The sequence below is a fragment of the Poecilia formosa genome, unplaced genomic scaffold (genome assembly GCF_000485575.1).
Source record: "Poecilia formosa unplaced genomic scaffold, Poecilia_formosa-5.1.2 Scaffold33, whole genome shotgun sequence".
Taxonomy (NCBI): domain Eukaryota; kingdom Metazoa; phylum Chordata; class Actinopteri; order Cyprinodontiformes; family Poeciliidae; genus Poecilia; species Poecilia formosa.
Genome location: NW_006799972.1, coordinates 1,744,946 through 1,756,411, shown reverse-complemented (window position 1 = coordinate 1,756,411; position 11,466 = coordinate 1,744,946). Strand labels below are relative to the sequence as shown.

At 41.0% G+C, this 11,466-nt stretch overlaps 1 protein-coding gene across 2 annotated transcripts; it reads right to left on the bottom strand.

Moving 5' to 3' along the window:
• Positions 1-273: 273 nt before the first annotated feature.
• depdc7a (DEP domain containing 7, paralog a) lies at positions 274-8,189 on the bottom strand. Of its 2 annotated transcripts, none has more exons than XM_016670359.1 (9): positions 8,073-8,189; positions 3,902-4,361; positions 3,130-3,260; positions 2,840-3,032; positions 2,171-2,391; positions 1,772-1,914; positions 1,568-1,693; positions 1,374-1,452; positions 274-1,286 (listed from the first exon to the last, which is right to left on the bottom strand). In XM_016670359.1, exons 1-9 carry the CDS (start codon positions 8,101-8,103, stop codon positions 1,063-1,065), a joined length of 1,608 nt encoding a protein of 535 aa, XP_016525845.1. In that variant the 5' UTR covers positions 8,104-8,189; the 3' UTR covers positions 274-1,062. The 2 variants fall into 2 exon arrangements, with proteins under 2 accessions (XP_016525845.1, XP_007549891.1); XM_007549829.2 differs by having other exon boundaries at positions 3,902-4,358.
• Positions 8,190-11,466: the final 3,277 nt, after the last annotated feature.

Genomic DNA, 11,466 nt, shown 5'->3' with positions numbered 1-11,466 from the left:
AAGGTTTACATGCTTCGTTTTAGTGTTTACATCCTGATATTTAAACCAGTTAAGCCAACGGCACCGTCGTGTCTTGCAGTAAGTGTGTTTGCATCCTGGAAATGTTTCTTCTGTGTCTCGGTGGTAACGGGTTACAGCTGGAGCGCAGTGGAAGCACACGAAGGGTTCTGTGGTTTTGTCTTCTCGGAACAAAAGGATTTCTGTCACAAACAGGACCGTGAACTATTAGAAAAAGGGGGCAGGGGGGAGAAAAAAATCGCTTTCAGACATATCTTATTTCACAGAAACAAATTCACAAGTTTATTTTTTTCTTCATTTTACATGCAGAGAATTGCTTTGTCTTTCACAATTATCCACTCTGAATCAGTTTGTAGCTGGCATACCAGATGCCATTGTCTTCTTAGAGCTGATGCAAAAGATGCATGAAGGCTTCGGTTCTACATCTCAATTTGACCTTAGATGACATGAAATACAAACATGATGTTTTAAAACCAGCAGGAAACACTCCAGTCATTTCCAGTAAGCCAGTTAGAAGGGTTATTTGTACCTGATTTAAACAACCCCGAAGAGACCACTAAAACATGGCTGAGATTGTCCTCTCCAACATCTGTTTTGATCTTTTTTTTTTTTTTTTTTTTTTTTTTTTTTTTTTTTTTTTTTAGAAAACAAAACCACCCAGAGTCAGGAGCACGTCCCCACTGTCGCTACAGCAGAATAAGGGACTTCCAAGGTTTCCAATGTCAAATTTTCACATTTTTACCTGATGCTATTGCACAAGAAAGACACAAACAGCCAACCTGCAGGTTTGCTATTGACTGAATCAGACCTACAACGTCTATTTGAGCTTGAAAAATAACATTCTTCTATTTCAGAGGACGTATCGGTGGTTTTCACATCAAAATGAACATTTTGTCTCAGTGACCTGCACCAAATAAAATAGTTAAATAGATCATTAAATAGTATAGCTTACATTTTTGCTCAGTCATCTGTTACTATCTGCACAACTCCATGTGAACATAGTTGTTTTTTTTGTTTGTTTTTTTTAAACTCTTTGTATAAATATTACTGCAACAACATGTTGATACTAGATAATTTAGTTCCAAAGTACTGAACAAAAGTCTCAGGGTGAGCTTTGTGAAACTGTCCCAGCAGTCGCCTCTTCTCCTTCCTGGAGAATTTGGGGTTCTCATAAACTGTCCTCAGCAGAGAAAGGATCTCCTCGTTAGTGGCTTTCTGTCCACTTTCTGAATGTTCCTTATCACTAAGCCTTGAGCAGTACGCCGTGCCTGCAGTGGAGGAGCAGAGAAAAGAAGTTAACTTACTGCAGAGCAAGTCGTTCCTGTTAATCTACAGCAGCGGATAAACCTACGAACCTGTTATCGCGTCCGGATCCTTCCCCATTACGATATTCCTCAATCTGTCACCCACCATCTTGTGCAAGGAGGAGGGAATCTGATGGAAAAATTCAACTCAGTTCAGTCCAGTCGAACTCCTTTCTATCGACTCCAATTTGTTATCTCGACAGCAAAGACATCACCTTTCTAAGAAACGAACCGCGAGCACTTACTTTGAACATATCACAGTGGTTATCCATCATGAACAGAACCATCAGGTCCACCTTGCCCTTCGAGAGCCTTCCGCTGTACACAATGGAGTTGGAGAAAGCCCTCTTTACCGCCATCCTGTTCTCGATCTGGGAAGAGCATCTGGAGTTAGCGAGGAGCAAAAGCGAACGCAGAGCGGCACACAGAGGACGAGCAGGACCGCTGACCTCTTTGTGCAGCTTCACCTCCTGCGGTTTGGCCGCAGTTGCCATGAATCTCAGCAGTCTGCGGAGTTCCTCCCGGCTGTGGGAGTCCTGCAGCCTCAGGCTCAGCTGCAGCGCCTCCAAAGCCAGCTCCAGCTTCCCGTTAACTGACAACGCAACAGGAACAATTATCAACTTTAAACTGACTGAAAATAGTTGTTGCTTCAACACTAGGAACTGGTTGCATGATCCTAATTGAGCTGCTTTAGTTTCCACGCAATTATTATGGGTTATGCTTTTCTTGTAAAGGAAGTAAGTAGTATAGAAATCTTCTTTTAGCCAGTTTACAAGTCAGGCACTTTCTTTGACACAACATTAAAAATGATTTTGAAAGGTAGGAACATAAAAAAAAAGACTGCTTACCAAGTAGTTCTGAGATCCCAGAGTGGATGTCAAATATGTAGTTATTAAGCAGAGGTGTCCGCTGCGTCTGTCCGTAATGCCTGACCAGGACCTGGTAAAGCAACCTCTTGCACTGAACGAAGTCGTCCTCACAAGCAGCCAAACCTCGACTGACTTCCACCACCAGCTCATCGGGCAGAAACTCCAGACAGTCCACCGCCACCGACATCCACTCATCAGCCCTGAGGCAGAGAGAAGGGGAGGAATTAGTTTTAAACATGGATTTTATTTTTTTGTACTCATTTTTTCTTATTTAAGTACCAGACATTGAAACAAGATGTAAAGGCAGTTGATGAGACTTGCCCAGATGGCATAGAGTTTAACTGTGGACAATGCAGTTTTTGCATATGGCCCCTAATCTACTTATCTACTGTGTGTAATTGTACTACAATCACAGCCTTAGATGTGAAGGATTTCGAGACACCAAGGGTAACTGGTCAGTTACAGGCTCATGATAAAAATAAGGAAAAAATACATTTCTTCTGATTTTGACATGATTTCTCATCAAAGGGTAAATTATTTTAGGCTTTCGATCTGGGAAGTCGTTTTAGAAGCTCGCAGATTATAACTACAAGTCGAGAAAATCCCAATAAAAAGGTGACGTTTTCACAAGTCGCAGTTAGGACTTACTGTGCTTCACTGAAAGCTTTCAGAACTTCTCTGTCCAGGTAGCTTGTTGTACACAGCAGGTCTGGGTCGCTGTCCATGCCGTGCAGAGAGGACGGTGACGCGACCTCGCCGTCTAACAAGCTCTCCAGCAGGGGGAGCTCTATGAGCTGCAGCAGCCTGGACACCGTCTGCTGGTGCCACACTTCACACAAACCTGCCAAAGACAAGCAGCAGCTTTACAGTGTTTACAGATGAAAACATTTAGACCGGTTTGTTTTACGACACCCTTGGGTGTCAGGACAGAAGCTTACACTCCTGCGAGAGGCCGAGGTGGCTCATCTGGGGGGTGACGATGGCGCTGAGGTTCAGGTTTCCCAGCACCTCCTCCAGCAGCTTCTCTCTCTTTACCGGGGAGTGGGTGGAGTAGCTTGGGACCCCTTGACTGATGGATTACATAAAGAGAGCAATCAATGGAAGTGGTTCAGAGACTCGTTACAGGAACAGACTCAATCAATACAGCAAAAAGAAAAAGAAAAAAAAAAGCTTCCTTAAACCTGTCTTTCATTCACATGGTGGTTTACAGGAATTGTTTTTCCATAAATTAAGTGTGTATTGCTTGCATAAAAAGGGTAATAAACTTTGTCTCGTGAAGTTTTTATTTTTTCCTTGAATTCTGTATCTGTTTGTTTTATCGCCCATCCATTCCAGATGCAAAGATTGAGAATATCCCACACTGCTCTTTAGACAGGATGATAGTTTAAAGTATATTTTTGTAAGTTGAAATCACCCATCATTGTTTACTTTACTTCTAGGCTTCTGGATTTCCTGCCAATTTCCTTCCTACACGTCCAGATAAAACCAAACTATAGCATGTTTCCTAATGTCTCCTCACTCACAACCACAGACTTTGTTTAGTTTTTTTTATAGCTTATTTTTTTTCCTACTGAGTTTTGATGTTTCATAAAAGTGTTATTAATCTTCTTTGTGTTTTTATTTTACATTACAAATAAAACTTGAGTCCTGGACTCTTTTTGAGCTTTCTTTCTCTTCTTTTATATAAGATGTTATTATACGATTCCATACCTTTCGCTTGTTAGTGAGCAGCTGCTCTGGTTCATGTTCGGTGACCCATAGCCACTCTTGATGGTACCAGTGGACTCAGAGTTGGTGTTGGTCAGAGCTAAGGAGGAGCTGGTTACCGGATCCAGGAACCTGTACAATCTGACGCTGCTGTCCTCAAACTTGTCTCTTTTCTTCTCCTTTCCAAACACTTTAACCCCGACTGGCTCAAACACCTTAGAGTCCATGAGGACCTGACAGAGACGGATGGCCTTGTGTCGAGGCACCGGCTCGTCGCCAAAGAAGCGGCTGAGGGTGATGTGCGACAGAACCACATCCACAGCTTCTGAGCCCAGGAAGCAGTCATGGTACGACTTCAGGTTGTGGCGCCTGTGCTTCACCTCGACTTGACTTTGGAGATTGGAAATGATGCTGTTCCAGATGTAGGTGGCCCGAAAAGGCTTCCCAGCCATGCTTTGTTCTGACGGGGGAACAAAAGAAGATGGAAAATATAAGGGGCTGCCAGAGATGTAAAGAAGATAAGCTGTGAAACCTGCCGTGAAAAGCAAAGAGATGAAAGCAGTCTACACGCTCTGGAAAATGTTTCTGTGCTGTAAGTTTTACAGCTTTTCGTGTGCATGAAGTTAAACAACAAAAACAGACACACACACACAACCAAAAAACTTCTTCAATCCCTTGAATTTCTCGCAAGTTGAGACAAGCAAAATGGCGGAAAATAACTGAAAACGTGTCGTGTTGCATAATCACAGCTGCAGCACAGTTAAATCCATGGACATGAGATGAAGTAGCTATCGGAGGCTTACGCTGCTTCTCCGTACACAAAAAAGTTTCACAGATTTATTAAAAACAAGATTTAAAATTCCACCCATTTGAATTTATTGTGGATTTACTCTAAACTTGCTCCTCGGTAAAATGTGTACATAAGTGATTCGTACACCCAATGTGTGTTTCTCTGCAGCTCCTCCAAAGTAAGAATTATCCTCACTGCTCCCGCTTCAAAAGCTTATGTATTTTTTAAAAACCTAACCCTAATTTAAACATCTCCACATTTATCCAGGAACACCCCACGTTCCCTGATCTACGTGACGCTTTTTTTATTTTCTAATGTCCTCAAACAAACGTCCGAAGCCTTCACAGAATAGCTTTACTTACAGTGAGATTAAATGACTCACGTTTAGATTCTAAGAAACATCTGAAGCCATTACAGGTAGGCGGGCTAAAAATAATCGCCTGCTGCACTATTTCGATTTTTATTCGTCAAACGATGTTAAAAAGGGAGACGTTGGACAACATGATGCCCCTCTCAAGAAAAATAACTATATAGAAAATGACAGAAGAAATCAGCTAAACAATAAAGAGAGAGCTCTGATTAAGATCTTTTTAAGAAATTACATAACATTCTGACTCTTAGAGGGAGGATGAAATAACATGAACTTACTTCTGTGCAAAATCTCTGAACAACAGAAAAAACCTGAGTGAATCAGTTTCTCTTCGGCGTTCCAGAGGTCGAGTCCGTTCTGTGACCTATTTGTTATCCCTCAGTTAGTTTTATATGCTCTGATTGAGCCAAATTCTCAGAAAGCCCAGGAACTGCGCTTTCCTCTGTCTCTACCATACACACTCCCTGTCCCCTGAGTTTCTGTATGTGGGTGTGCAGAATCAGGATGAAAGTTAAGTAACTAATGTGTGACAGCCTTTTTTTTGTTTTGTTTTTTTTTTTGGTCAACATGAGCTCAAAGTCATAATTCCCATTCAAGATTAAACACTCACCTCGTGGTTAAAAACCTTAAAAACAAATAGTAGAGTGTGTCCCTGTTGCTGCGCTGCTGCTGCTACCTCAAGAACACCAATCTGTATACGATTCAGACATAGATATGTTCAGTATTATGTAATCTGTGAGCCAGGGAGGAAAAGCGACTTGTGTCATCCCCCGGCACTCAGATCTGTAAAGAGAAACCAGGGCAGGGTGCGGTGAGATCTCAGCATCTCACAACAGGAAGCGTTTAAAGCCTGCTGAGCAAACGTTGGGGAGGGATGCGAGGGGCTCGGCGAGGACATAAATCAGGCTCCAACAGACTGTGTGTTTTGATAACGCAACCTGACAAATGCAATTACAGACCCATCTGTGAAACTTGAAGACAGAAGAAAGAGTCCTGGAACAGTGCAGCAGGAAAAGCAGATGTTCCCGTATCAAAGGTGCAGAGGATGGGGATTGCGGGTGATCTGCTGATTAATGAGATAAATCTACGTCAAACTGTGTCTCCCTCTGGGGAGAAGAAACGGTCCTGGACTCGGGATTTGCATATTAGGAGAGAACATTTTGGACTGCAGCAGCTGTTCAAGGGAGGACACTTTGCAACAGTTTGCATTGGAAAACTAAACGTGAGCCCAACAGAACAGAGTGAAAGAAACTCAAACTGAACTCTGTAGGTTATGGTGGAGAAAATCAGAAAAGACTGTAAGGGAAGACCATCTGCAGAATGTCCCAGGGGATCTGAAGATTACAGTGCATGGCTATAAGTCTGGTTGTTATTAATACCTGATAAGGTTTGTTAAAAAATACAGTGCTGTGGGGGAAAAAAAATTACCCCTGTTGCAGGAAAAAGCATTGACGTATGCTTTTTGTCATACATCAATGTTTCAGATGATTTAACATCAAACATTACCCGATAAAAATCAGAAGGCAGTTTATAAGTGAGTGTTTAGTGTTTACAAGAAAAAAAAAAAAGCTATTCAAAATTATCAAAGCCAACTTTGCAAAAAAAATCAAAATGCCCCTTAAACATCACTGTGGTGACAGAGTTTATTTTTTGTGGCCTGCTGGATCAGTTATTGATGGACTCTTACAGTGTTGTAAGTCAATTTTCTACATGCCAATCAGTAAGTAAAGATAAAGAGGAGATGCATTTTCTTTTTCTGGTTTGAATTTCTTTTTATGGAATCAATATAACCATTTGAGTTATTTGTTTTCTTCTTTTTTTCTTTGTTTTACTCATTCAATGTTATTAATATTAAAATTAACTTTATTATCTGCAACTTTTAAGTGTGATGAAAAAAAAACATAAATAGATACGTGAAAGGGCAAAACGTTTTAAAGTTATCAGTAAAACAAGGAGCAGGTCAAGTTGGTCGAAACAATCCTGTGAACTCTGCTGACCTCTGTCACCTGTTTTTTCTTTTTTTTGTGTGTGTTTGCGCCAGTTTAAGACTAAGCTCAGTTTGCACAGTCGAAGTCAGTTTCTCTTTGCTTCTTTTCTCTGTCCGTGGAAAAAAAAAGAAACAAGAAACAGTAAAAATCCGAGCAGACTGCGTTGGGATAGGCAAATGGCCCAACCTTTTATCCAATGCACAACAGCGCGCCATGTGTTTGCACACATCAGCGGAGGTAAATAATCGCACAGGGAGCGGCGCCGTTCCCACATGGGTGACCTTTTTTTTTCAGTTTCTTTAACTCTCTGCATTACTGCTGTTAAACCACTAAGCGGAGAATAAGAAGGGGATAAATCCGGTCGATGGAAACGCAGCGTGGCACAGTCAAATCACAGCCGGTGGAAGATAATATCTCCGCTCCTGCAAGTTAAAACCAGTCAGATTAAGCGATCTGGCTTCGGGGCGCAGCTTGAACCTCGGTGGGTTATTGGCACGCATGAATTTAAACCCTCATATCCTGTGTGAAGTATTATGCTAAATCATCTTTTTTTTTGTAGTCTTGTTGTGACACAAACACGCCGCAGACTGAGACTGCTGAGTCTGCACGGAGCAAATGTCAAACGGACCACTTCTAAAAACAGAATACTTATGACAGGCTTTTTGATCATTAGATAAACGTAAAGAAATATATATTTCCATTCAGTGTAACTAAAATACTCTTCCCACACAAACTTTTGAAAACTGAAAAAAAAAATGCTTATAGAGGTAAATCGGTTTGTTCTTCTCAGTCGCCAGTGGTTCTAGTTAACTACAGACAGAGCAACATTACGTGAGAGGAGTCAAGAGCGACTGAGATGACTGCTGTGCGTAAAATGATTCGACAAAATCTTCGTATTTACGCAGCAACAGTTTATAAAAACAACCAGTGAATATCTTCCATTAAAAAAAAAACCCCAATGAAATAATGAATAATAATAATAAGAAGAAGAACAATAATGTTTCAAAATCAATAAATCGCGGTTACCTGGTCCTCTTGTGGCCGTGTGGACAGCCATCCATCCGCACCATGTCCCTGCGCTTTCCAAATCAAAAACGTGACGCAACGGAGCCGAACAGCCGACAGAGTCGAAACTCCTGCTCCTCCCTCCCCCAACTATATCATGCATTATTTATGTCGCCCTCACTCCCCGACCCCACAATGAGCCGTCCCACTGACTCCCAGAACTTTAACAAAAGGAGCATTTCTGCGATTGTTTTGTCATTTTGGAGACTTCTGTCAAAGTTGAAAATACGGTTAAAAAAAATAAAAATAAAATAAAGACGGCATTTCTACAATAATGCTTCTGTGTGAAGAAACACAATTCTTCACCTGTGTGAAGAATTGTGTTTATTTGTTACAGAGGAGTTACAATCACGTCCCTTTGTCTTCTAATTTACTCTAATAGGCATCATTGAGCTAAAAGAATAACACTAATGAGGAAATAGAAACAATCCAGTAGGATTTTTCATAGCTTTTCACACACTCACCCCTCCAATTATGGGAACACATTTGACCGGGTTACACCTTTAAATAAGAAGGTCCTGACCTCTGGATCCATCAGAGGAAAAAAAAAACAAAACAACAACAGTCAAGCAATTTCAGATTCAAACTGTAAAACACAAACAGCCAAAGCAACTACGTGCGTCACAGAGGTTTGGAGCATGTGACTGAAGATGCCTCAGGGGACAATGCCATGTGTTGATGCCCTCTATGTCTCAGGTGACATGGGCTGAGAAAACTCAAGATCTGGATTTATTTCATTTCCTGAAAAATCTTTAGACGTAGCAGTAAGATGGGGCTGTAGGGACGGCGCTCCTCAAGGAGACTGAAGCTCTTATCAGGGGGGAATGAGTTGTAAAGGGTGAGGCATGCAACTGCGACAAACTGGTTAGATCACAATCCATTGGGCATTTTCACAGAAGAATAAACATTGAGCCGTCTTTCATTCCATGATCGGTGAACATGTTGAAGATGTCAGGTTTTTATTTATATGTTAAAAGCACTTAGAATAATCCACAGGGAAATGAGATAAAAATCCTGACCTTAGAAGGAACTGCTTCCATGCTCTAAAAGTTTCTTCATTTTGGTGTCTTTTTAGGGTTAGTCTGTCATTTTTAAAGATAAAACTTTCTTAAACTGTTTGGCTTTACTTTGGATTCATGTGGTGTTTTGAAAACCTGTAGACGAAATAATGATATTCCTAACACACCTGCCTTGGTGCCTTGCCAGTGAACTGAATGTTAATCAGGCTTGTGTCAGTTCATTCATATGTGCTCTGATGACTAACAGCTTCATATTGCTGCCTGTCCTGAAAACACAAGCCGGGTTATAATTCCACCTCAGTGACGGATTCTGAAACTCAGAGAGAAAAACCTGAAGTAAAGCCTGAAGCTCGGGGGAAATGAACAGGAGTCATTTATTGGTCCGGCTTTGGGGTTAAGAGACACTTTAAGTAAAAAAAATGGATTTATTAATCTGAAAAATAGTTTATTTAATATCAGACATGGCTTTTCTAAGCTGACGCCAACAATGTAGTTGCATTGGATTGTTGTTGTGATGTTATTTTCTCTAGTTAAAAGAACAAAAATCCCAATTGAAACTGCTTCAAAACCAGAATGCTGGTATTAGGTTTTTAAATATTCCAATTGTCATAAATAAAACATACTTTTATTTAGTTGTCGGACTATTTATCATTTTTATTTTCCACTAAATATTTTACTAGTTTTACGAAAAGTCAAACTGCATTTTGTGTCTGTATGTTTTGTCTTCTTCGTTGGTTGTTGTCAACATGGCGGCCACGGCGATGTTTTCTCCTGGGCAGTTGTGCTGATGTTTGTGTCATAGTTGACACTGAAGCGCATATTGACCTTGATAAGATGTCTTTGTTTCTCCTAGATAGGGAGGGAGGTACTGTTTTCCTTCCTTACAATGTTATCCACAACATTTTAAGGTGCTATACCAATTAAAGTATGATTGAGTAGTTGCCTCCATTATACCATTTTTGTAATCGTTCACTGTTGGCATCTAATCACGCAAATTGCATTTCAAATGTTCTATAAATGAGGATTTTTTTTTTCTAATTAATGTGTTGCAGTGATTAGAACGCTTTTTTTTTTTATCTAGAATGAGAACAGGTAAACAAGAAGCTCTTCTATTTTCTCATGGAAACAAAGGGAACAATAGAACACAACAGAGACGTCGTCAAAGCCAGTAGGGGAAATATATACACTCGTAAAGATAAAAACAGTTAATGGTTAGTTGTAAACATCTAACTCGATGTTTAAAGAGTAAAGTCCTGTTAAACCCGTATGTGCTGTGTTGCTTTACGGAGCAAGCAGGATGCCTCAGCCTCTTCTGTAGCTGCATATTTCTATTGTTTACACATGCTGGAGGAAATGTAGCCCGGTCAGTGCCAGGAATCGCAAGCCGAGGGTTGAACTGGTTTTGCGGCTCCTCGTCTGAATGCGCCGCTGCGTGATGCGCTGGTGTTTTGTAAACTCGACGCAAGGAGCCTCCACCTTGAGCGTGGCCTGAAGCATCACAGGAAGAGAAAGACGGAATGCAATCGTCATCAGACGGTCTGGTCTACAAGGGCAGAGCAGTATTTACTCTTCTGCTGCATTCGATGTGCCCAGAAGGCTTTGCGTACTTCCTTTTGTTTCTCCGACTTATTAGTCATGAAGATCTGCATGAAATGAAGATGATGACGCATATCCTGGGGAATGTTCTCAGAAGGTGGCGTTCAAATGCAAAGTGCAAGGCCTTAAAAAGTATTTGCACATTCAGACTGTCACTTTCGTTTTTCTCGCCTTTCGCAGGACAATAAATCTAACTCATTTGGAGCAAACGAAAAGCGTTCGTTGTGACAAGAGTCTCTAAGTTATGTCACAACTTGTTGAATGTACTTCCATCTAGACTTTGACTGGACCTTTCTAACACATACAAATGCGTTCACCCGAGCCATTTTATTGTAGTGCTCCCTGTAAGTCAACAAGTCTTTGACCTGTTGGGAGGTGAACAACAGGTCACAGCCTTTTGAAGCCTCTAATAAGTTTATATCCATCCATATTCCCAGAAACTCCAACGAGATTCCATATTCCTGCAGAACAAGATCCCGACATCAGATCCCGACATCATGATTCTGTCGAGACTCAAGACCACGTTTCATTGTGGGAAAAACTCAGCTATGTTGTGCTTAAAATGTGGAAACGTTGAAGGGGTGTCTCCAGTCAGAGGCTTCTTCAAATTCATTGTAGTACAGACAGCTACAGGAGGCCTTTCCTGCCCATGGCCATCACCAGCTGAAATAACTTTTTATATTTACAACATTTAATTTCTATTTGGGATCAAAAGAGCATTTTTGATTAGAACCGAACTT

Excerpts from the sequence above, each read along its gene's own strand:
- depdc7a (XM_016670359.1), bottom strand. The coding sequence starts at position 8,103 with ATGGCTGTCCACACGGCCACAAGAGGACCAG. Across the intron at positions 4,362-8,072 it reads CACGGCCACAAGAGGACCAG|CAGAACAAAGCATGGCTGGG; the intron begins GTAACCGCGATT and ends TTGTTCCCCCGT. Across the intron at positions 1,453-1,567 it reads ACCACTGTGATATGTTCAAA|ATTCCCTCCTCCTTGCACAA; the intron begins GTAAGTGCTCGC and ends TTTTTCCATCAG.